The sequence below is a fragment of the Anabas testudineus genome, chromosome 11, assembly GCF_900324465.2.
Source record: "Anabas testudineus chromosome 11, fAnaTes1.2, whole genome shotgun sequence".
Taxonomy (NCBI): domain Eukaryota; kingdom Metazoa; phylum Chordata; class Actinopteri; order Anabantiformes; family Anabantidae; genus Anabas; species Anabas testudineus.
In genome coordinates, this window is record NC_046620.1 from 4,888,659 (window position 1) to 4,914,892 (window position 26,234).

Genomic DNA, 26,234 nt, shown 5'->3' on the forward strand with positions numbered 1-26,234 from the left:
CCCGGCACTTCAAGGTCTGGAGTTAATTCACACAACTGACATAAAGTGTGATGTAATGTGAAGATCCACGTTGGGTTCTGTTCGACCGTCTGTAATTCAGCATTAATAATCTTTAACTCTCTCTGAACAAAGAATCTGACGCCTTCAGACACACTTTTACAGCTGTATGAGTCATTTTTCGTGGAAAACCTATTCACCCACACGTGGGCAAACACAAAGTCAAAGACCTGAACGGAGCTAATGGATCAGATTTAAGTTGTGACAATAAACAGAGTTTACAGTTCAGACTGTCGGGAGAACATCTGACTGCTCCAGGCCACCGCTGCACCACGCTGCGTCAAACATCTTTAACTTTTAGGGCATGAGTTGGTTTCTGAGACACTAAAACGTTTCCTTCAGCTGTATAAATGCACAACAATGTTTGCTTTGTCGCTGTAAAGTCCTCTTTTCATAATACAGACAGGTCTATCCACCATTATTATACCACAAAATTATAATTGAAGTTACTTCAATAAGTATCAGAGAGGATTTTAAACATATAGAGGTTTGAAGTTCAATCTAACAAACAAAGAAAACACAGAACTTTCAGAAAAACTTGCATTTCTCATGAAAAGTTAAGATTTCTGTCGACACCAAGCCTCCATCAGGCAGAGCAACAAATTTCAGACACAACTGCCATTAACATTCGACTCAAGATGCACATGAAAAACCAACAAGCAACTCCAGCTCTGTAAAAAAGTACTGTTGCTGTTTAGACACGCACATTAAGGAGGTCCCTCAAACCAGGCTGGCAGAAAAAAGTTGCTCCCATGCCAGCGCCACACAACAGTCTGATTATAATAGGACCAAACAGCAGCTACACAGGAGCAAAACCTCTGGAGGAAAGTCATTTCAAATGTTAAGACCAAAATTTTACTCTATGGCCACAATCTTAACGGCTAAGTTTGGAGAGGAGTCAACGAGGCCTCTGAAGAACAGGAACCCCATCCCTACTGTGACGCATTGAGTGGGAGCTCTGATGTCTGGGGGGAAACAGGGAATTTAGATGAACTGTGAAGTGCTTTTGGTAAAATGATCCCCTGAAATTCAATATTTGTTTCTAAAAAACAGAAAATAAAGAAACATTGTGCAGAAAGACTTGAGTGACTTCCTGACTCTGTTATCTGTGGTCTTGGCTCCATCTTGTGGTCGATCATGGAGTCTGTGAATCCCATCAGCCTGATTTAAACACCAATAAATGAATCGAAGATGGCAAAGAGCATCGGTTCATATCTGCTCGTCCCTGGAAAGCAAACTCACTAAACTATTGAATATATGAATAATAGCAAACAGTAATGAAATATTTACTCAACGCAGGTCAGTGGGTTAAGAAAATGGACCGTTGTTCAACTTCATCTCCAGCTCAGGCACAGTAGAAGACACCAGAGTACCACAGCTGGAGGAATCGCAGTAAACCTGAGGTCATTAAATCAGCTGTGGAGAGATTATTAAATAGAAACTGATGGTTTGCTGCTCGGTATCACTTACAGCCTCATGTGTTGGCTGTTATTTTTTAATAGTAAAAACATCTGGATTTTTTACTTAATGTGCACAATAACAGCAGATGCCACCAGTTTATATCAGACTTTAGGATTAAACACAAAAAAAGGAGCAGTGAAGTTTCCTTCAAAAGAAAATGTGAATTAAAACAAAACTGTACATTAAAGGAGAGAAAAGTGAAGGAAAAGACAAAGAAGAGGACAGTGGATGATAACATTTATTTGCAAACAGGAAATAGTGACATCTGATTAACTATACACAAGAACTGAGCTGCGCACAGCTGTGTGTTCCCTCATGGTGACTGATCAGCTTTGCCCGTGTGGCAGGAAGGTGGCGTGTAGGTTCCCTCCTTCACCATCTTCTCACGCTGCTGACGGATCATGTGCAGCCGCGCGCGCTGTGGGGAAGAAGAGGAGAGGTCAGGCCTGAGACACAGACTTTAAACAAACATTTCAACATTAATATCTCCTAAATGAATTTAATGTCAGATGCTCATGTTGTAACTGACGTTCATCTCAAATCAGCACTTCATGGTTCAACTCCATCATGTCTGGAATAATGAGATGTGGCTAACGAGAAACTCATGTCGCCTGGATCCAGATTCCTGCTGCTGCAGCACATTCACCGTCAGCATCTGTCAGTTTATTCTCCGCTGACACCCACTCTGGTATCGAGGCTGGAGGCTGACCTCAGTTCACCTCTGACGTTAGTGAAAGAATTTATTTATCTGATTTCATTTGAAGCTGCCTCACAGATGTTCCTTTTTTTTCTTTTGATCCATCCCAAAAGAGCTCCAAGCAACAGATATGTGTTATTAATCCAGAGTATATGAGAGATTCTCTTTCTGAATTAAATTATAAAAGGAAATTGATATTATAATTTTTCTGAGCTGCAGAAGTAAATTAGTCCAAGCCAGAAACTGCAACCTATACAGAAACAGGTTTGAAGTGCTCACAGAACAAAAGCAACTCATATTAGCTCTTGGATCTATAGATAAAACAGTGTGGAGCACCCGTTGGCCGAATGGTTACAGCACAAACCACCAAACCGTAGCTGGGCACCTTTGCTGCACGTCTTACCCCCTCTTTTATCCCATGTTTCCTTCCTTTCTAGCAGTGCAGTAATTTTATCAGCTACTGTGAGCTATTTGCAGATAAATTGTCATATTAATTAAAAGTCACAGCTTGGTGCTTTGGTGTTACTTTGTCACTACTGCAAACCTTTTCTACCAGATAGCACTACCACTCAACTACAGGCATCAGCCCATATCAGAACAGAGTCTGGAGCCATGTAGTTGATTAGTGCCAAACTATAGTCTGTAAATAAACTATGGTCCTGTCATTGCCACAAAGTCAGACAAGGCTCACTTTGTCAGTGGGAGACATAAATGTACAATGTTGTTCTCATTCTGCCTAAATGAAGTAGCAGGTAATGGTAAACACAGTAAATCCAGACATTATACATGTCGTTTGTAAGTTAAAGATGAGTAACAAATAAGCAAAAGAATGACATGGAGATCAGATTCAAACACACCACGTACCCCCATCAATAACTAAATGTCCTTTATCAAATGACATGAAACATCATTATCATACTTTTAAACCATTTTATATCAAAATCAGCATTGGTGTTAGGAATCGTGTATCTTCACAACACTCACCGTCTTCTGCCGGTGCATGCACTCGTAGAAGTCCTCAAACTCCAACTTGCACTCCTTTCTGGCACGAGTCTGCCCGATGCCGTGGGCACATTCTATATACTCCTTCTCAAAGGCGTGGCAGCGTGAGGCATGTTTGTTGGGCTGATCTCCGCTCTGCAGCAGGATCCAGCGATCTAGGTTGATACCAAAGCGAGACTGCAAATCCACAAGCGGCATGATGCTGCTGAAAGGAAAGAGGAGAGGGACGAAACAAGAGAGAGATGAACAAAATAAATGTATAAATACATAATATTATATATTTTTATTTATGTTTTATAATAAATACATTTATTATAAAACAGGTCGTACAGGAGCAATGTGAAAGGAAGTGATGGAAAGAAAGTCAGGTTAGGTCAGGTTACTCTCAGGTTTGTTCCAGAAACATTTTAATGCCTTTTTTTGGTATTACATCAGCACACATTTCAGACACGGAGGTCCCACCATTATAATTACAGCCATTGTTTTATTTTTATGCCTTATTGAATCTGTAGTGCTCCTTTATTTATTTTAAAAATTGTTATAATGTTTGTAGTTCGTTTGTAGTAATTGTTGTAGTTCAGAATTTGTTATTTGCTGTTGTTTCATAGCGCAGCTTCTCTGGATACTCGTTCTTTGATTGACTTCAAGTTGACACAGTCCGCCATGTTATTCTCAGTAACATGGGTCTTCTGTGTCTCTGATGTTGCTGGTGTGTGCTGGCTGATGTACAGCGCATCTATTCCCCCTATTCAATGATAAAATACACCGGAGACCAAACTACTGTGCACCAACTCCTCCTCCTTTGTCTTCCCAAATCTCAAGGGGTTTGACTCCAGTTTCCAAATGAGAGACTGTAACAGCGAACACCAAGATAATCCACAGAAACACAACAGGCAAGGTGTGTGACAGGGAGCAAGATGGCAACCTTTAATATACATTCCTCTGCCTTCTATCATCTTAATGTGTCCATTTTATCTGTGTTGGGAATTTATGTCCAACCTAAGGCAAATGTGAACCCTGCCTCCCAGCTAATCATACAAATGGTTGAGAAGCTCAGGTCACTGTGTCCCCGAGGCCCCGTATTTTATCATATTTTTGTTAAAGTTTTTCAGCCACTGCTTTTTAGACAATATCCTCACAAACTATCTGTGTGTCCTGCACCACTAGAAAGACAAAGATGGTTGGCTGCTGCTATGGCTCAATAAATGATACACACTCACTGGTAACTCCATTAGTTACACTAGTACAATCTAATGCAAGCCAATACAGTGAAGTTCTAATTTCTTTATGTTGACTAAAATTTCAGTAATTCTGCTGAATGGTTATTATTGAGGTAGTACTGTGTGGTGGACTGGTGCATTAAGTTAAGAGGGGCCAAACCATTAGAAACACAGCCTAATACCTCTTAACTTAATGCACTCGGTACCAGTCCATTACACACTACTACCTCAATAATAAGGATTTCATAGAATTAATAAGTAATATATAAATAGTGCGCATACTTACAAATACACAATTATACAGAATACAAACTAAACAGATCACTTACATTGTTACAAGCTGTGAAAAATCTTGGCCACACACACTACAATATATTAGAGATTAAAAATAGATTTATACAAAATATTTCAAAGTAACCACAATAAATTAATTCCTATTAATCCTTTTTATTATTCTATTAGTTTACTAGCTTGTCGCAGACAGCTAGCTACACATCACCATTAGCCAGCTACGAGAGCTACCGTTAGCTAGCCAACTAGCGTTTACTGCACAGATGCTCATAAAATAAGTTTCTATCTCTCAGCTGGACATGTACATTTGCTCACATGGTCCATTAAATGTCTCTGTTTCATATCCGTATGATATTTTGTGAGTTAGCTTCAGTTCTGTTTCCGATCGTGTGATTCTCCTTCATGCTAACGACGGGCCGATCGCATTCTACACTATTTAGGCAATGATGCTGTTTCCAAACAACTAATTATTTCTAAGTAATAAAATCCATAACGTGCTGCTGAAATACAAACAATAAGCTATAAATATCCGCATTTACCGTGTTTTGAAGGATTCACTTTAACCTTCCTTCGACTCCAGGCGTCTCACTTTACGGCAGATCAAAACACGGCCGTAAAGCGATGACTTGTGCTGAAAACACAGGAGGCCGTAGATTCCCTTCTTCTTCGTGTTGTTTCTGTTGGTCTAACTGTGCTGTACTGCCGCCTGCTGGTCTGGACTGGGAGGACGTTAGTGCAGGCACAGACCACTATTTAACAGGTTTTTAAGGTTCACAAAAAACGATCTGATCTGATTAGCTCTGAGTATTTGCATAATTTCTTATGTATTTGTATATATGGATTTGCTTTATCATACATTTTATAATCCTCACCAGACATGTGTCAATGGGAAGATGTTGCTGAAAACAACCTTAAACAACTGCATAGGTCGTCTGGAATCTCGACAACACCGGTTCACAAACATTATCTGTCATTTTCACTTCGGCATCTGGACATGGACCCTGTGATTGGTGGACAACCACTCTACCACAGTCGCCACATACATCATTTTTTATTACTTGATTATATTTGTATTGATAATCTGCACCTGGGAAACGTACTAGTTTACCAAAGCTGTCAAATAAAAGTAGTGAACTGTGCAACTGTCGGCAACTACAGGTGTTTTGACAAGTTAAATGTCCATTTATTCTCCAGTGCTCTGGAATATTTTGTATATTTTTATATTGTTTTGACAATGCAATGACTCAGTGACTCGCTGCTTTGGTGCAACATCGGATTGTTTATTTAATTTTCCCCAATAGTCCACACATTGTCGTTCACAGTCCTGCATGTTCAACCCCGCACAGGGCAGAGCTTTAGCAGTGTCAGGAAATACACAAACAGTATAATAACACTTAAATATTGCTATCTATATACTCTAAAACCTTTTCAAATAAAGACAGGAACACCTGTGTTCTCAATAAAACATTTCCCATTAACACTCAGACTCTTTCAGGAAGTTTGTTTTTTTCCACCCGTGGTACATTCGTGTGTTTTCTCACAGGCAGACAGGCAGAAACAAGTGATAAGTGCAGAACAAACAAAGCACTGCCAAGTTATATATGCAGCTAAATCCATAAAGCTACTCTGAGATGAGAAAGGCTCTCGAGTCGAATCCTTAGACCGAGAGAAAACCTGGTAGAAAACCATTTTAAACAGAAGCACAGAGGTGATACAAAGCTAAAAAACACATCAAGCTTGTGAGTATGATTAAAGAAGAGCTTATTGGCATCGACAAACTAAAGTGTTTGGCTCCAAAAAATGAGATGTCCAAAAGTGACACAGTATTGTAAAAAGAAAATATGAATACAGCATAAATTATGAAAAGAAATAAAAAAAATAAGACTTTTACAGTCCCTGCATCACAAAACTGATTAAAAAAAAACTTGAATGCCCTTTCAGTTAAAAATACTGGTTGATAAACTTGACAAAGCATTTATATTTAGAAATGGTTATATAATGTTTTGGAGCCAAACTCCTCTTTTGTTACATCCAACAGAAAAGGCCATCTGGTAGGTGATGTCTTTTGGTTGTACCACAGACGAAAACGTACTTAAAGCAACAGATGAGGGAAAGCAAGAAAAAAAAAAAACAAGACATGAAGATAAATAAGAACACGTTTAGATAAAGTGCACAAGTGCTCATTCAAAAAAACAAAGTGGGACAAACAAATACATTCATCAGGAGTCTATACACACACACACACGCACACACACACACACACACACACACACACACACACACACACACACACACACACACACACACACACACACACACACGCACACACACACAACGTTCAAGTGGGTCAGACAGCCAGTTAACACGTCCTAAAGCAGAACCAGTCAGGTGTGCTGTTGGTCAGTGGGAGTCCAAAAGGCAGACAGGCAGCCGGCTGTCAAACGCCGGTCCAGTTACACGACACACACCTGGACTGACCAGCGAGCGAGGTCTGACAAGGACGGCACGTCAGCAACACGTGTGCAGAGCTTCACGTTTGGTGGATGAAATATTCACCCAGAGCTTCAGAGACCAGCTGATCAGCACCAATCGATTCAACGTTATCTAGTGTGAGGAGTCGCTTTTTTTTTTTTTTTTTAAACTGATGATCTTTGGAATTGAAACTGTTGATAAAGAAATAAAACGATATAAATGAGTTGTGCACACTTCTAGAAAGCTATAGTGAGCATTTCACTAAGTTTCACTATTACTGTTAATCAAATCAGAATACGATTTAGTTGTAGCACTGATCCATACAAGGATTTTTATACTGAACACTGTATAACACTGAATTACAACTAATAAGCTGCAAAACTCGCTACAAAAACAAAGGCAGTGGAAGAAGGGTACCACATGCATTTGAATTTAAAAACAGAAGCAGAGAGAGAAGTTTGTTTTTCTATTTACAGTTAAGACGAGATACTAAAACCAGGAGCCTTTACACAGAATATTTCAGGTTTGTTAGAGTAATGTTGCATTTTATAAAGTGCCACTGTCGTGTGAATACTGTTGTTTTTACTCTGCATGTTCATAAATCTGAACATGAACATGTGACGTTGTGCATTGTTGTATTTTCTGTAGTTTCAAGTAAGTGTTTTACTTCAACATACAGACGATTAGAGAAAGTCCAAACCAAGCAAACACCAGCAGGACTAAATCTTATATAATATATTTACGTATATGTGTTTATACTTAAATAAGCTTCTCAGTGAAATGTTAATTGAGGACAAAGCTGCTCTCAGTCCCAGGCTGTTCTAATCCGTCAGCACTGAATGAAATCTTAGTGCACTTCACTGCAGTGTCGTCTGGCGTCGCCACATCATTGTCAGACCTCAGCCACTTGTTTCTGTATTTCACTAAACCTAAACTGTTTTTGTTTTTGTCCCCGTTTCCGCCCTGCTCCTCGTCTGTGCAGGGAAGGCGAGATCGAAGTGCAGCTTCGTCCTGGACGTGAAGTTTCAGCAGTGTGACAGCAACTCGCTGCCTCTTTTAAACCTTCCACACACAGTATGGCTCATGCAGAACACATGCACGCTGCAAATAATACAGTTTCAAAGTCATCTGAATATAAATAGAGGAAAAGAGAAAAATAAAGCCACAACAGTAGAGTACAAAGTCCACATTCATTCAAACATAGCTATGCACATCCTGTTGCTCTCAGCAAACATCGATCTTTCTCCCTCTGCTGTGCTTGGTGACATTTCACCTTGTTTCATGATTTGGGTTTTGCAATATTTCTTACGGAAATTTTTTTACCTCTTTTTAAAATTTTTTTAACCTTTTCTTTTTTTTTGCTTAAGTAGCCAAGGCATTTTGCACCAAGGAGTAAACATAAATCATCATCTTATAAATCTCAGAGGTAGAACCCTGACAATTTACTCAGTGAGGAGATTGACAGGTAGATAGATAAGACAGAAATAAGTGAACAAACGCTGTCTGTGTTCGAGACGGTGTCTGTAAGTCGCAGAAGCAGCAAATGAGAAATGGCGACAGACGAAAAGCTATGAAATGAGGGAGAGTTTAAATGCAACTGTTGGGGGTTAGGTTCTTTTTTGTGCAATCCTGAGAGCTCTTCTCTCAGACGTAGAGGATGACGTTGGTGTCAGCGGGACAGTGAAGGCCTTCAGTGGAGGGGTTCAGCGCTCGGCAGGAGGGAGGCTGCGGCTGCTGGCCGGCCGCCGCGTGACAGCTTTTCGGGTGAGGCGAGTCACAGTCGTCCGACGTCAGCTCGGCGATGTCGTCCGATTGAGTGTCTGACATCTCCAGGTCACTGCGGATGCTCTCCGGCTGAGCCAGGGTGACGTCTCGGAGGCCCTCCCTGATTGACACGCCCGGGGACAGTCCAAGAGCTGAGCCGGACAGACCCCCGCCACGTCTGGAGCTGCAGTCCTGAGGCTCCTCGCCTCCCGAGGCGGTCGCCATGGCAGCAGAGCCCGGCGGCGGGGTCAGGTCCTCTTCGCTAGTCAGGCAGAGATGGCTGGGTTTGGTCTCGATGTCCACCTGGATCTCCAGGTTGGTGCACTCCCTGCAGAAACAGGTACAAAGCCAATGACGAGGCGTTAGCGTCTGAGTAGACGTGAGAAGAGAGTTTATTCCCAGAGAGGACTCAAGCCTCACCTGTCAGGTAGTGTGTAGGAGGAGATGATGGATCCGGCCATTCCTCGGGTGCTGGCACAGTCACTTCCTGCTCCCAGGCTGCCGGTCTCCCTCTGGGCAGATTCTTTGGCCAACTCCCCAGCTTGAACCTCCAGCCTGGAGCAACACAAACACTCATAATAGTCAACTACACTGTTCGATCAACAAAGACGCTGCACACAGATCACACTATATTCATCATTACCATTTATAACATTAATAAAGATTTTTATTCAGCTACTCTTCAGCCTCGCTAATCCTCACCTGCTGTATTTGCCAGTCCGGGTCCCGAGGGCCCCTCCTGCCAAAGTGTTGAAGTGCGGTGTGTCACCCAGAGCCCCGGGGGCCACAGAGAGCCCCTCACTGGGGGAGGTGGTGCTCAAACCGCTGACTGCCCCGTCCAGGCTGCTCTCACCGAGGCTTGGAGACTTGAGGGCTCTCCACGCATCAGCCACTGCAGCATTAGAGAGGATTTCTTTTTAGTGAACGTGAAAAGCAAATAACATTAAAGACTATAATATAATAATATAATTAATAAAGAATTGAAAGCTGTAATGGAAAATTACTAATGGTGAAAATGATTACGCTTACAGACAGGAAGTACGGTCTTATAACTGTCATCACCTGTGATTGGTCCGTCGTCCTCATCAAAGTCAATTCGTACGCCGCGCCCCTTCCCTCTGCTGACGCCACAGCCTCCTCCTCGACACAGAGATATGGGCACCACCCCGTACACGTAGGCCAACATGATGGGAACACCAATACCTGAAATCAAAATAACTGGTCGTAAATACCTCAGAAATAAAAAAAAGTCTTCAAGAGCATTTAGTTATTTCGTTCTGACTCTAACGAGCTTCCTGATGATTTAAGATCAATTTACACAGACTAGTGGAGTAGATGCTGATTCATTTTGTGGTTTCATAAATTCATGGCATTTGTTCTAATAGCACATGGTCTAAAACTGAGAGTGATACTGTTGACACAGTATGTTTGCAATAATATTAATACATTGAGACTGAAGGGTATAATAAGTTGAGCATGAGACATTTTAAAGCAAGAGATAAATTCTGCTTCACTAATATTTATCATATTTTCATGCTGGATCGAAGCTCTTCCGCTGCTCTAGGTGCCGTACAGCACCTTGTCTAGACACTGACAAACAAACTGTCCCTGGTTTGTTTTGGCCGTCAGCCTCGGGGATGCATGGTGCATAATAGACGGCGGTCTTGTCTGGTTTCTTACCCACGCTGACAGTTGCGATGACAGGAGCGGTGATGACTGACAGGGCCACGCCTCCTGTGATGGCCAGGTTCCTTCTGTGACGAGACGTCTTCTTCAGCTCGTAGTGGGCATGAATCTGCAGCAGAGGAGAGGGAAGGACACGGTTTAACTTGCAGCACAAACACTTCACAAATCGACGAAACTGACAACGTACAGGCAGAGGTGAAGGTCAAAGGTTAGCAATGTTTTGGGGACATCAGAGTTTTGATGAATTTAAAATGACAACGCACATACACAAAAAAATTCTCCATGTGTCACTGACAGAGGATTCAGATACACTACCAGAGAAAGGTTTTCATAATAAATCATCTCTCTATATATATATATTTACACACACACGGATGTATTGTGTGTAGACAGATTTTACTGTTTAAGTGTTTCACAATTCGTCAGAGGAAGAATGCGGCTTCAGTGGGTAATTCTTTGACTGGGACAACCAAAGCTCCTAAACACTTGCAGAGATTTGAACATGCAGAAAACAAACTGTGGGCGACCGAGCTGCTGTATCTAAGGCTCCAGTTAATCTAGATAGTCAACCACTTCCAGCACTTCTTATTGTGCCAGAATCTTCAAATGGCTTAAATCTAAATCTGCAAGTTTATTAGTGTCCACAAGAGAAAAAGTTAAAGTGTGTTAAGGTCCTACTAAACATCTGCCATTTCAAATGACAGTACATTATAGTTATAGTAATTATTCTCTATGAAGACAAATAACATGGAACCCAAAATAATGAACACTTGAACATCTTCATAACATGTAATGATGTTTTAACCCCATTAAGGTCTCACATGTGTTAGGACCCTAACTTTAACAAATGTGCTCTGTGTTGCCTATAGGTTCTACGTCTGCAGTGGTAACGTCTGTAGGTCACTGTGACTGTCAATGTGAATGGAAATGGTTTTGTGGTTTCCAAAGGAACTGAACCAACTTTCAGTCACTTCTAGAAAACTTTTATCATTGTGTTAAGCGTGATGGCAAAACATCAAAATGAAACTTTGACAGAAAAAGTTTTACTTCTGCTTTGGTTTAAATTCCTGATAATCATACGTGGAGGATTGTGAAAGAATTACAGGCAGTGTTGTAAACTTTCTGCAGCCTTTCCACAACTTTGTGGTTTCCACTTCTGGTCTCTCTTGCACACAAAGAACGTCAAGTGAACTGACCGTAAATAATCAAAAAGTCAGTAACACGCAGAGGAAAAGATAAAGGGAAAGGCCGGTATCAGCATGTACTAAATGTTTAGACATACCGGTATATAAAGATAACAATGCCAGATTAAAATTATGAACACGTAAGAAAGTTTTATAATGCACCTAATCTCTTTCTCTCAAAAAGTCCCCTCCACGTGTCTATCTAGATCGCAAATTCAATTTCCTTCTCTCAAGTTTTGTACTTTTTTTCGTTTTTATCCAACAATTTAAAAAAATGTATCTGAATATCACACATTTAAAATGCAAGTCACCAAAATGTGCACCTTATATTGGTGCAGACAGAAATACTACTTATTTTCTTAATCAAAGTTGTGTTTTTACTTCAAGTGACTATGTGCTTTAAAGACCATAAGTTTGCACTTTACAGGAGATCTATTATTGTGTTAATGTGTCTGAAGCTTCTTCCTCTGTTGTTGTATCACCAGCAGATTTCTCACCTTGCGGCCAACGTAAACAGGGATGCCGATGACCATGGCGGGAATTGCTATGCCTGCAATGAGGGTGATGCCAACTGGAGCTCCAATCAATGTGCCCAGCTGCCACAAAATCTTCTTCTTCCTGCTCCAAGGCTTCTTCCCCCAGAACGTACAGCCGGATGGACTACAGAATGGAAACACAGAGGGAGGAAAAAACAAAAAGAAAGATACAAGACAGAGAAAGTGGGAGGAAAGAGTGGGAAAATGTTTAGCTGTAAGACACATTTCATACGAAGGAGTAATCCAAAGTGCTTCACAGAATTCTTGAAAGAAACATAAAATAAAGCATAAAATATGAGACCATTACAGCAATTTTTCTGATAGATAGATTCAGATTAATGCTTTTAAGATGGCAGAGTTTGTAATTAATGTGATGTGGTTGTTTAAATTTTGCTCTGTAATCTCTCTGTAATCTTTGAGTCCAAGGTTACACTGACACGTCACTTGATTTTTGGTTTTCAAGATGAGAGCAAACCCACAACCTTCTCATTTCAGTGAAAGGGTTGCTTTGCAGAGACTGTAGTAACTTAATGACGAAGCAAGGTGAATGTGGGTTTCATCTGCATAATTATGACAGCTGAACTGAATAATGTGGCCAAACAGAAGCCTGAAAATGTTAAACAGAAGAGGTCCCATGATTAAGCCTTGGTGAACCCCACACACTGCGCTGATCTGCTTAGATGCATAATTTCAAATTGACACAAAGCACATTCTCTCTTCTTGGTCAGCTGTTGTTAAAGCCGGCATTTAGATTTACTAGAACTAGAACAGGACACAAACAGTAGACAGAGATGTTTTCCTACCTGAGGTAGTGCAGGTCAGAGATCTCCTTCATGCAGAGCCAGCAGAACTCACAGCCACAGACGGCGCAGGTCATGTGATTGCAGCTTCCATCATTCATCTTAATGATGTAGGCACCGCAGCGAGGGCATGGCTTGATGTCATCAGCTGCAAATTTAAGAAGACAGAATATGTGCTCAATGACACGAGGACATGTTTTAACAGTTTCTTCTTAATGTGTGCATTTGGTCAACAAGTTGATTTGTGAAAAAAATATTATGGCATATAAAAATGGAAATGCACTTATATAAATATATTATAAATATAAAGGTGGAATCAGCAGCCAACTAGCTTAGTATTAAGAAGAATAAGAATACTCCACAAAGTTACTGTGTCCAAATAGAACCACACACAACCCCTGAAAAAAAAAACACAAATGGTCTTTACTCTTGATTAAGAACAGGCCCTTAGCAAACACCCCCCTCCACTCACTGTTTAGTAACTCAATGGTGCACTATTGTACTTTCAAAACGTCAGCACTGACCCCAAAAGAAATGTGGGTTATAGCTCCTAAAACTAAAAAGGATTACACCATTTAAAGTAAACCTGAATGTTTATGCAATCATATCACACCATTGGTTCAAACTAGGACAAATAAAAAAAAAATAAAGTGTATGATTAGTTTAAATGTTAGAAAAACAAAACTCTACAACTGTGCCTGTTGTTTTTTTCCAAACTAAATAAGAGTAATAGATTGAACAATTGCAGCAGTTTGTCCTATTTAAAGGAAGGAAAGGTAACAAGCCAAAACTCAATTCACCGTGTGTTTGAATTGTGGATGCAGAGAATGATCTCTGCTCTTGAAAAAGCATTTTGACATTTTAAGTTGAAGAGAACCTGAAGTGGGAGATGTGTGTGTGTAGGAGGAGTTACTGTTAGGGAACTCTTGTTTCTCTTTCTATGTCTCCTTTTCTTTTTCCATTTCTTCTTTCTTTCTTGTTATTGTCTCTCCCTGTCTTTCCCTCTCTATGTCCATCGACATATTTCTGTCTCTATATGCTCTTTCTGTCTGTATCCAGTTGACTGGGAATCATTTAGACGTGTCCACATCGAGGGAGGGGCTGGAAATTTTTATGAGTCAGTTTTGGCCTTCAAATCGTCTCAATACTTGGCAGAGACAGGAAGTTTGGACTGACCGAGGACAGCTGGACGAATTTACTTATTAGATTTGTAATCAAAATGAGATTAAAACCACACAAGCATATGGGGATGTTTTTATGTAGAAGCCTGGATGTTTGCAGTGTTACGTTTTTATCCATCATCACAAAACTAGAAAGAAATAAACCATTACAGCTGAAAACAATTAAAGCATCATAATGCAGTATTATAAATAGGAAATAATGAAGTAAAGAGCAAATGTACTTATGCACCACTGTGTATCTAATATTTTCCTGCAGTATTGTTTGTAATGAATCATATGTTCCTGTGACTCTTCTGTCTGTTGCATTAATTTCTATATTTTAAATGGATAATGAAGATGTTTTTAACAATCTATTGACAGCCTCTTAATTTCGCTAGGGACACGATATTCTTCTCTTCTTTAATATTATAAATCTATTTCTAAACTAAAAGCACAATCAAGTTCGGAGAAGGAGCTGGGAGAGAAGAAGCAAATCTTAAAGTCATTATTTGCACTCATACAGATGAAAAACCAATTTGTACTGACATTTATGCTGTATCTTTTCGTGTAGTTGAGCTGCTGAAGTAGAAGATTTTTAATGACAAAGACGACTAAAATAACACTGTACAGCATTATACTTAGCAAATGTATTCAATATGTCTTTTTGAAAATCTAAATTAAGTTGAGACTGAGAAAAGTTATGGTGACATTTCGATGTGTGATAAGATGCAGGGTGCTGCAGATATGAAACTATCGAGAGGAGAAACTGTGATATAAATAGTGTCTCATGCTTGACAGAACATTGAATACTTTCCCCAGCGGTGGGAACGCCAAGGAGCCAGCGCAACAGACGTGAGACAAGTTTGAGTCAGCGCCCTGACAGACTGCAGAGACAGAAACATGTGAAAGACTGACAGTCAGAGAGTCAGAGACTTCTCAGAGGTGTGAAAAATATTTTGAGGTCGGAAATGCTGGGGGAGAAGATTATATTTGCCTGTTTATGTCTGCACACACGTCTGCACCATAGTGTGTGCATGAATCTGTGGTGTCTGTGCCTGATGTTTGATTCAATGGCTCTCCAGAGGAGGTGCACGGTGTCCAGGTACTCACCAGGCCCCTGCTCCTGTGTGTAACTGGGTGAGTGGTTGCTGTGGGTGTGCAGGGATTGCGCCCTCTGTTGGCGAGCCGAATCGCAAGTCTGGTTGGGATGCCAGGCCTGTTTGCAGTGGTAGCAGAACTCGGCACCGCAGCCTTCTCTGCGACAAACCAGCCTGGGACAGCTGGCACAGCCCGAGGCGATGACGGCAAAGCTGAGAGAAAGAGACAGACAGGGACAGGAGTGATCAATCAAGTGGCAACTGAAGAAGTCAAATGTTGAAGGGAGAGAAGACAAGATTGGACCGATTCACAATTGTACAGTACGCTGATGACTCAAAGTGGCATTTTATGACATTAACATTGTCGAAATGTAAAAAGGTTCTTACTGCTGATCCCACTGAGTGATGTCACGTTAAGTTACTGAAAGTTATAAAAGCAAGAATTAAAAGAAAATGTGAAAGGTCAAGATCTAATCTGTAATTCTGAACTTCTGCACACACACCTGGTAGATTAAAAAAAAAAAATCTGTAGAACTTCAACACACAGAACTGTGCCCCCAAAACCATGATGACAACGCAGAACATAGAGGGAACGGACAAATGTAACACAAAAGAGCTGCACAATCTAAATTTAAATAGCTCTTCTCTGTTTGAAAGCAAACTTCAGCACAACAGAGGTGTGATATGGTCTGTGGTCAACCCCTGGTAGGCACTTTGCACACAGCTGCACACATACTGTACACTATGTATTCTGTATCTGCTTCTTGCGCCACGTCTTTGCACCCACATGATGCTGACACAAGTGAAGTACTGATACCAGGCCACCGTGTTTGGCAACACATTACATAACAGAGAAGCAACGTTGGAAATGCTACAAACTGTTAACTCAAGCAGAGTTTTCAAAAGAATAAAATCTCCAATATGGTCTCTGATGGGTACATTACACGGCCTGACAGATCTCTGTAGACTGAGGGGAGAGATGAGAATTGATCAGTGGGGTAATCACTTTGTAACAACATAAAGAGAAAAGAGGAAAGGGATGGGATGAGGCCAACCAATATAAACAGAAAGGAAAGTGTTCACTGTGGAAAGGTGTGTGAATCTACAGTAAAGGAGTTAATTTCAAGCTGCAACATTAAGGTTGTGACATTAACACAAGTAAATTAGCAGGTAATTAGCGTTAATTACTCAAATTAGTCTGTTATTGATTAATTTCTGTTCAAGAACTGAAGTTAATTATTAGAAAACAGCAACAATGTATGTGTAAAATATATTACGGTTCCATAGCTCATGACCTAACATGACACCAAAGTCCATTGAAATTTGTTTCGTTTTTCAGACCCTGCTAACACACAAACCCAAACACTCTATGACACACTTCAGTTCAGCCTGCACACCTTTTAACAACTAATGGTAAATACAGCCGAAATGGTGGCTTTTGGTAACAACGAGGACAAAGAAGGGAATTAAAGAGAGGGAGAAACACTAAGATTTAGGCGGTTGTCAATCACTAGGAGGAAATCACAAAGGAGGCCTGTCATGAAATAATGTCACCAAGCTAAGTGGGAGAAAACATGTCGGAGGAGTGATAACAAAAGCAGGGATTTCAAATATTTCTTGCCTTCTTTTCTACCCCGACAGAACAAAGATGCTGCCAGTTGTCAGCATGTTCGGCGTCGTGTTTTTAAGTTATACTATAAAAAGAAAGAAGAGCACGGAAGAAGTGATAACATGACAAATGTAATTGTTTTGGCACGCCTCCAACGTGGCGGCCCCAACATGTCCCTCATTACCGCTTCTTCAAACACGGTGACAGGCCTGTTCTCAGACAAGGAAAAAGAATTAATGGATATGAGAGCAGACAAGTGCTTGCTTTCACCAGGACAAGATGAGACATGAAGTTTAATTCCTGCAGAGACACCACACCCCCGCATTTCTGAGGAATAGGATGACTTTCATAAGACGCATAAGCAAAATGTAAATCAAAGATTCTTCAGTAACGATGACTGTCACTAAACTGACTGAATGCAAAAACATTTTCAGTTCAACTTAGGTTCTCTAGTTTAAGTTCTGCTAAACAGAAACAGAGCAGCAGGAAGACAAATGAGTGACGAACAAGCTCCTCACGAGAAAACTGTTTGTTAACGTTTCCCTGTTTCAAAACTCACTAACATCACATGAAAAACTCCAGTTTCACTCTCTTGTTTTTTTTGTAAGTGAAGTAACTGGACACACAACATATAAGGAAGAGAATCTGTATAGAACGGATAAAAGATGAAGTCTGTGCAATGATAATATGCTGATGTTTAGGTATAAAATTTACCATGTTAGCTAAATGCCAGTAAAATCGAACTATAAGATGAATCTACAGCACATTACTACCAAGTTACCAAACCTTTTAATAGTTTTAAAGACTGTTTTCTTTGCACTTTATCTGTACCAAATGCTGTGGCACAAGCATGGCTAAAAAAGAAAAACTGAGGCATATGTGTGACTGTGCTCTTCTGGCCCGACTCAGTGTCATGATTGGAGGATTGTGATGCGATCTGAACTGACGTTTCCAGAAAAACACACAGCGACAGACAGAGAAGGATAAAACAAAAGAAGAGACAAAGGTGGTCAGAAGGGTGTGAGAGATCATAATCTAACATGTAAATGCAACAAGACAGAGGCAGGCAGGGATTGGGAGGAGACAGATGAGAGGCGGAGGAGTTTTATGAGCGCCGACAAGCTGCGTGTTGAGAGGAAACGTGCACAGAGCGTCCTGTCACTCCTCAGCTCCACAGAGAGCCACCTGGGAATCCTGCTGACAACATTACAACACATGCACACAGATGCACACTAATCACAGGCTGTGTTTAACACCAGCGTGAACTGAACACGCGTCCGTCTGCCTCCGAGAGAAAGATGAAAAACACCAGCGCTGCATGTTGGTCGACCACAAAACACACAATTCAGCTCAGTTACACATACATTCATGCACTCCAGGTCCAGTAAGTACATATTGATATGTTTAATTAAGTCTCAACGCCCGTTACCCCTGACGACGCTTCCTCTATGCAGCACTGATAGTCAGCACTGATAGTCGCCATAGCAACTGACAACCATAGGAGACGGCAGAGGGCCACTCTTTGTTCTCACAGCATCCTCGACATACAGACATAATGGCTGAATAAGGAGAAGTCAGAGAAGTCTAGACTTTTATGAGCCAAAGTTTTTCTTAACGCAGTAAAAAATAAAATGAAACTGTTCTTCTGCCGTGTATCATTGTTTAGGTTGTGACCGTTGGTGATATGAAAAGCTGATGCGACAGCCTGATTGTGATCGGGGTGTGTGTGTTATCATATATTTAAAGGGTAGTGTTGGGGAAGGATTACAACATGTTTGGTGCTATGGTAAAAGTAATTTGCAGTATCACGGCTGAAGTATTTTTCAGTAAAACAGTGGTTTTATTATGAAAACTTAGCTGAAAACAAACTTTAAAGCTGCAGTAACTCAACAACAACTCTGACACATTATGACATTACATGAGTAATTGTGTAAATCTCATTCATTTGCAGCCACGTCTGCGGCCGGTTGATGTATCTAAGTACAGCATTCACTGTCCTTTAGCTCAGTTTTGGTCTCCAACAACTTGTTCCATGCAATTTAGTGGCTAAAGAGCTGTAAGACAGAATAAAATCAATAAAGCTGTGGGCCATAAAACCAAAACAAAGAGCTTGCTACAAGGTTCTGTAGAGCTGGAGGACACGTCAGGGTCGGGTGATAACTCTGTCAAAAGAGTTTAAAGAGGCATGTTTTTCCCTTTAATGGTCTTGAAACCACACCAGGTTGAGGTATTACGTTCACCTGCAGACGAGTTGCACCAAGTGAAACTATTTCTAGTTCACAGTGGGCAATCATCCATCTTAACCTGTCCAGTAAAATATTACTGAGGTGTAAATGGGCAACTATTACAATTTAAAATTGGATTTCTATGTTTGGATATCACACTTATCCTGTTTCTGTGAAAGGATCCTCTCCAGTGACCAGCAGTGTATAAGCTGTCAGCAAATTCCAGGTGTGTGTGTGTGTGTGTGTGTATGTGTGTGTGTTTGTGTGTGTCCTTACAGAGCTGTTATCCTGTCTCCAGCCTCGGCTGTTTCTGATGAATACTAATTTGGACTTAGTCAACTTATCTGATTTAAACAGGGGTGAGTCACTACTGGCGTCAGACAGAGGATCGTCCTGGAAATATGTAGGTCACCACTCGACCTCTCCTCGTATGATACTGCTGATGCAAACACACACACTCCTCTGGGCCATTTATAATCGGGAATATGTACTGAGCTACATTTATCCCTCGTGTGTTTATCTTAGATGACAGATATAGTGTTCGATCAAAACCTCATCCTTACTTTTTCCTATGAGATGTGGCCAGTATGCAGTGAACCGTCTTTACATACTCTGGTCCACCTTTGAATTAAGACCTGTAGTAATCCCTGTGCATCCTGGTGACAGTCATACTTCTGTCTTCTGTGTGTGAATCGTCTTAAAGTTTGCCTTGAGAGGGTGCATGTTCTTGCACGAGTGTAAATCATACCAAAGATAAAACATATGTTCTACCCTATAGTTGTTTTTGGACACAAATACATAAAGACGCAGTGACACACTGTCAAAGAGAAACAGGAACAAACCAAAAAGTACACCCATACAGACACAGAAAGACAGATTCATGCAAAGATAACACACAAACACCTTGGCCTTCCCCTGCGACGATGCCGGTATTACTGTACAAAACCACACCAGAGGTATATTGCTAAATATCTGCATCCCGGCGTCCCACACACGCGCACAATGAAACACAAACAGAATGATTCACTCCTGCTTTCTATGATGAAACAAACGCCTCTCATTTGTTCCAGAAACCGAACGAGAGCTGCTCTACCTCCAAACCCAGGGCGAGCTCACAGCCCTCTAACCCAGTTACAGTTTTTCTCCTCCACTTACAAATTCAACTTCCTCCTCAGCATGTCTTTCTGTAACAGCTCTGTTTTCTTTAATGCAGATGGGGAAATACAGTCATGATTTGTCAGAGACACAGATGGAAAATAAAACGATGGGGAAAAGACACTGTGTTATGGTTAATGGTCTAACAATGACGACAAACATGAGAAACGATAAGTGAGTGCTGAAATAAAAGTCACGGAGGTCAATCTGCGAAATATCCTCGTTTTTTTTGTGTTAACCTTTGTTGTGCAACCAAGCAGACACACGAATGAAAGAGTTCACTGGTGAGTTTGTTGTGTTTTATGAGCTAATAGCCAATGACTCGTTCAGTCGAAACCAGATGTTGAAGCTTTTCAAACAGAGGCGAAATCACTTGTGGCAACATCATCTGCATTTGCTCAAAGATCTGTCATAGATATCCAAATCCCCCTGGGCTTGTTCCAGTTTAGTGTCACTCAAAGACTCTTAGTTTCTTTTTCTCAAAAGAAATTGTGAATTTTTTTTTTTTATTATTATTGCACAAGGTGACTTTACTCAAAAGCACCAGAATCCATTTTAGTTCCTTGACAAACAAGAGAACAAACACCAGATAAGTGCTGTAAATCTATTCTGCATTTGTCAGCTTAATCTCAGATCAGATATCTTAACAACAGCAGGAGGATGGAAACAAACAAAGCTGAGACTGGCACAGATGAGGCCAGACCAGTAATTTAACTGCTTACTATAATGTGTTTGACATTTATATTGTAGATGACACAGGTTATTCTAACCCCAATGTGAATATAAAAGTCTCCTTTTTTCCTATGAAGGCTGGTGTGAATGTCTATAAGTAAAAATCAAATATTCACTGGTTCAAGCTTAAAGATCTGTCACCTTTCTGTATTTTTGTTGAGTACTGGACAATCAGATAAATGTCAAATTCAGAGAAACACATCACAATCTGATGCCACACCTGATCAGATAAATACACCTGATAAATTCAAAAACACACAAACAAAACTTCTTACCCGCAGTCGGGCGCTGGGCACCATCGGCAGTCTGGATCAGAGGCGAGGCACCTTCTCAGCAGGAACTCCTCATACTTTTCCAGCAAGGCTGCGTCATCCAAGATGTCCGCCACCTGCCGTGGGGCCAGTCTCTCGGCACACTCGGGGCAGCTGAGCTGGACTCGGCTCTCTGTGATTTCGATGCGAAGGTACTGGCGCAGGCAGCAGAGGCAGGAGCGGTGGCTGCAGCCCAGCAGCTCAGGAAGCTGGTCGGCAGGCTGGCGCACCAGGCACAGGGGGCACTCCAGGAGGTTGGAGTCTCCGGATGAAGGGGCTCCACCCAGGGACGGCTGGCTGGAGGAGAGTGGCTTTGATGGAGTGGAGGAGGCAGCATCCTGCGGGGTCGTAGCAGCTGTGGTCGTCGTTGTTGTGGGTGTGGCGGAGGCTGCAGCGGGAGCCGAGGTCAAGGCAGACGGGAGAAGCTGCTGTGTGTGGTGATGTTGGTGATGATGAGATAAAGGGGTGGCGGCTCCACCTTTGGGGCCCCTGCTGCCCCGAGAGCCACGTTTGCTGTGGAAAAGGCTGTGGAAGGAGATGCGACCCTGGCGTTTGCCTGCGCGGCACTTAGGGTTGGGGACGCCGCTCACCGAGGAATGAGGCGACTCTGAGTCCTTTTCTGATCCCATCTTCCCAGAAAAGATACACAAGGCCGGTTACTGCCCCCCCGATACACAAAATATCACAGGGGCACAGTGAGCTACACAAACACACAGTCTGTCACACACACAAGGAAGGATTTGTCCCCTTGTGAAAGCCAAACTGGAATGCAAATGCTGTTCAGGCTCCTGGCAAATAAATTTGAGTTAGTCAGTGTTTTTTTTCCATTTAAGAAACAAAACGTTATCAGGAAAAGCCAAAGTGAGATAACGGAGAGAAAACGAAAGAGACGCAAGTGCAAGAGACAAAAAAATTCCCCTTCACCTAGAGTTCCTTTCAAACTTGGCAGTTAAAAGTCTTTCTTCTTCCAGCCAGATATCGAGGTCAAACATCACTTTAAGGTCTGTTTCAGTAAGTGAAGGTAAAAAAAAAAAAGAGCCGAGTTCAGTCTGAATGTTCCTCAATGTGGATTTAATTCTCTTCAGCTGTATTCAGAGCCTCTCCTCTGCTCGGCTTCCTCTCGTTCTTGATGAACGCCGGCCTCTCTGAACGGTCTTTTCTGTCAGGAAGAAGAGAGCAGGAAGTTAGCACAAAGAGCATGCTCAGTATGACACACACCTCTCTTCCTCCCCTCGCCTCTGTCTGCCTCTGCTTCTTGCTCCATAGGTTTCAGTTTGATCATTAACTCTTGTGACCCTGCACTCGTTAATCTGACTGTTAATTACATTTTAATAGATAAATACACGCAACAGTGCAGGACATGTTACACTACACGTGTCTGTGTTAAATAACCTTAATTAAAGGGCGTCAGGAGACACATTAAATGACCAATTAAATACGCGGCATCACGAACCAGTCCGACCAATCACGTATTCATGTGAAACCAGTTTATCTCTCTGCATCACACTGAGCACCGAAAGCTCTTCCTGCACTTCACACTGCGCTGCTAGTGCCGTTGCCATGGTGACGCTCACTATGAGCGAGGCAAACAGCGACCCACTCTGTGACTCTGCCACTTATGTACACACACACACACACACACACAGATGAGCATAAACTGGTAAATGGATTCGCACTAATGTTTAGTATGCATTAACTAAATGCACAAGCACACACGATGAAACGATATTTTTTAAATGTTCTGTTGTGTTCACACACATTCGAACACACACGGTCTGCAAATCATAACACACACACACACACACACACACACACACACACACACTGAATTGTGAATGAACAGACACAATGAAAAGTGATAATTATTAATTATGTTCACACATGCACAAACACACCTTTAAATATGTAAACACACACACACACACACACACATGAATGCACGTAAAAGTGATAATTATGTTCACACAAACACACATGTACGCATGATAATTACATCCAGTGTCGTCGCTACGATTACAAGCTGCAGAAGCAACGTTAAATAATGTGTGTGAGGGATATTTAAAACCTCGTGTTATTAGTGTAAGTTACATATTTCTGTCTCTTTGTCTGTGTCTGTATGAGCTGATACCATCAAAGATGTTTCTAAGTTCCTGAAAAGGCAGCGCTTACTGAGAGGGGAACCTTAACACTGGTGGAAATGTCCTGTGATGCTGCATCCATTATAATCGATACTAATATGAATTAAAAGACTCACAGAAGCACAAACACACCCACAGCACTGCAGATGTTTTCTGGTTTTTCTCATTCTGACCAAGAAGTGACTGACCGGTCTCTCTGACTGACTTAGTGTTTGTAAATCTGATTATAGCGACTAATCTAAAGGCCAGGAACACACACACACACTCACACACACACACTCACACACACAAGTTAATGCTGACTGTTCCTTGTGTCTGTGTGCAAAGAGTGAGGAGGGATTTAAGTGATTGACAGATTCGCTGACCAGTCACTGAGCAGCAGGCAGATGGAGCGTCTTGGTCTGCCAAGAGTTTCCTCTTAGCTCAGCTGAAAAGTGTGAATCAGGTCAAAAACTAACCAGACTTCAGGCACCACAAACCTAAATCCAGCCTTTATTTACTTGCATATTATAAGGACGACTGACCTTTAATCTATTAAGACTAGTTGTCCGACTGGTCTACAGCTAAACCAGCAACGAACATGGTGACAGGCTGATGCTAAGCAGGTGTAATGTTTATCATCTTTGTTTAGTGTTACTGTACTAACATTTGCTAATTAGCAGCGGAGTACATCTGATGCTAACGTATTTCATTGGAAACCATCTGACAGTTGATATATTTTCATTTGCACCGCCGAAGCAAACCAACCAAGCAGCATAACAAACAGCTGATTGTGAGCCAAACCGAAAGCTTCACACCAACTTTAACCTCAGCAGCCAACTTCACCCTGAGAAATATTCAAGACACTCGTGACCTCTTATCAACTTGCTGTCATGTTTGATATCAATATTTGATGTCAAGTGACAGATGTCAAGTATTAATAACCTACAATATTGTGCCAACCACCTGCAGGCTGGACAGGAAGGTAAAAAACACGTCAATCGATACGTGAATGAGTCATGAATCAATAAAAGAGGAGGATTACAGTAAACAGTGGCACCTTTATGTACATTCTTGCACATCCTGTCCTAAAACATCCATTAACAGTTGCCATGGAAGCACATGTTCATTGAATTGTCGGGGTTAAAACAGATGATCACTTAAATGTGAGAGAGTTTAAAAAGCTCACAGTTACTAAATATAACTGTGCCCACCAGTCGAGTTTCTAATAGCCCTCTCCACACACACACCAAGGCTGCCATCTGTGTGTGACAGACACAAATAATGTAAATGCATTCGTTCCTAAATTGGATGAGTATGTATAAGAATGGCTGTAACACACCTTCTATTAAAGCTGACAGTCCACACTTCAAACACATCTTAACAAAATGTCACTCTCCAAACATTTTGAGACGTGACTGCAGCTGCTTTTGCGTGTGCATGTGATAGAGTGCAGAGAGCTTCTAAAGTCACATAATACTTTTAATTATAATAAAAACTTGGAACAGTATCTGTGTGTGTACGAACACTTTCATCCTCCTCCAACACAACTTTCATTTGGCTCAGCGAGCTGCACTCCTGGTGCCGATATCAAACAGCTCTTTCATTGTTTGTCAAGTCTGTAATGCTGTTTCGTGTGAACACGTCACCTCCACACACCGATGGAGAAATACCTCTTTCTCTAAAGCAGATGTTTCCAGTGAAACCACGCGCACACAGGAAGACTCCCTCTGAACTTTCTTTTGTTTGTTTTTAGGAAAAACGGAGACGAGATCATCGAGCGCTGATAAAGATTTCCTTCGTCTCCGAGGAGGCAACATCAAACAACAGAGATGAAAAGAGGACTCTCTTCATCTCGTGTCAGATCTCTTCATCACTTGTTCGCTGCCATCACACGTTTCTAACTGAAGACCCACTTGTGCTCTACTGTTCCTGTTTCATTCATGTTACCCAGCGGTACACAAATATAACACGCTGATGTATGAGCGCTAAATATAGTTTGTACAAGCAACGCTTCTTTGTGTGATGTTTAGTGGCTTTTCTCAGAAAACAGTTTGAGAAGTCATATCATGAACAGCACGGAGAGATGTGTAGCACAACACCTGGTGTTGCGTGTTTTGGCATGAATGGAGTACAAAAAGGGCTTATCAGGGGGAGGCCCGGGGCCAGAGGCGCTGTAAGAAGGTCTTGTTTCAACATTTTCAAGCTCAGTTGCAAAATTGATCATAAAGAGCTGCAAAATAATCCCAAACAGAAGCAAATGGACTAAAGTGAGACAGGATAGGACAGAAAGTCACTCAAAAAGACAGAAATAAGTCACAAGAAGACCAGAAAAAAACAAAAGAGAGACCCAAAAGACAAGTAAAGACATATAAAGAGATATAAATGACAAAAAACTGACACAAAATCACCATAAAGACACACAGTATGACCAAAAATAGACACAAAAAAACCTAAATGAGACTCAGAATGAACAATATGGGACACATAAGGACCATAAATAACAAAAAAGGACACACTAATAAAAAAGAGAAGCAAAATTACCATTAAAAACTTTTAAAGATCTTCAAAATGACCAAAAACAGACATATAAAGTTATAACAGAAACTCAAAATGAACAAAGATAGATAGAAAGACTCCTAACCTTCACCAAGAGAC

At 41.3% G+C, this 26,234-nt stretch overlaps 2 protein-coding genes across 4 annotated transcripts in view; both read right to left on the reverse strand.

Annotated features, from left to right (window-relative positions):
* Window positions 1-1,738: 1,738 nt before the first annotated feature.
* Window positions 1,739-5,391, reverse strand: ndufs5 (NADH:ubiquinone oxidoreductase subunit S5). Of its 2 annotated transcripts, none has more exons than XM_026346936.1 (3): window positions 5,268-5,391; window positions 3,200-3,419; window positions 1,739-1,936 (listed from the first exon to the last, which is right to left on the reverse strand). In XM_026346936.1, exons 2-3 carry the CDS (start codon window positions 3,413-3,415, stop codon window positions 1,832-1,834), a joined length of 321 nt encoding a protein of 106 aa, XP_026202721.1. In that variant the 5' UTR covers window positions 3,416-3,419; window positions 5,268-5,391; the 3' UTR covers window positions 1,739-1,831. The 2 variants fall into 2 exon arrangements, with proteins under 2 accessions (XP_026202721.1, XP_026202720.1); XM_026346935.1 differs by having other exon boundaries at window positions 3,200-3,422.
* Window positions 5,392-7,349: 1,958 nt separating this feature from the next.
* Window positions 7,350-26,234, reverse strand: part of rnf19b (ring finger protein 19B) — a 28,688-nt gene continuing 9,803 nt past the window's right edge. The window contains exons 1-9 of one of the 2 annotated variants that reach the window (XM_026347835.1): window positions 21,424-22,088; window positions 15,441-15,640; window positions 13,174-13,318; window positions 12,332-12,494; window positions 10,645-10,759; window positions 10,027-10,167; window positions 9,667-9,856; window positions 9,385-9,519; window positions 7,350-9,292 (exon numbers count right to left, since the gene is read on the reverse strand). In XM_026347835.1, the coding sequence (XP_026203620.1) occupies window positions 8,845-9,292; window positions 9,385-9,519; window positions 9,667-9,856; window positions 10,027-10,167; window positions 10,645-10,759; window positions 12,332-12,494; window positions 13,174-13,318; window positions 15,441-15,640; window positions 21,424-22,088 (2,202 nt within the window). In that variant the 3' untranslated portion in view covers window positions 7,350-8,844. Of the gene's footprint in view, window positions 9,293-9,384; window positions 9,520-9,666; window positions 9,857-10,026; window positions 10,168-10,644; window positions 10,760-12,331; window positions 12,495-13,173; window positions 13,319-15,440; window positions 15,641-21,423; window positions 22,619-26,234 lie in introns of those variants that run through there. The other variant, XM_026347834.1, reaches the window with a different exon arrangement.

What these genes read in the sequence shown, in the direction of transcription:
- ndufs5 (XM_026346936.1), bottom strand. Translation starts at nt 3,415, where the DNA reads ATGCCGCTTGTGGATTTGCAGTCTCGCTTTGGTATCAACCTAGATCGC. An exon ending in GCATGCACCGGCAGAAGACG is followed by an intron (nt 1,937 to 3,199) that starts GTGAGTGTTGTG and finishes TCTTCCCCACAG; the next exon opens with CGCGCGCGGCTGCACATGAT.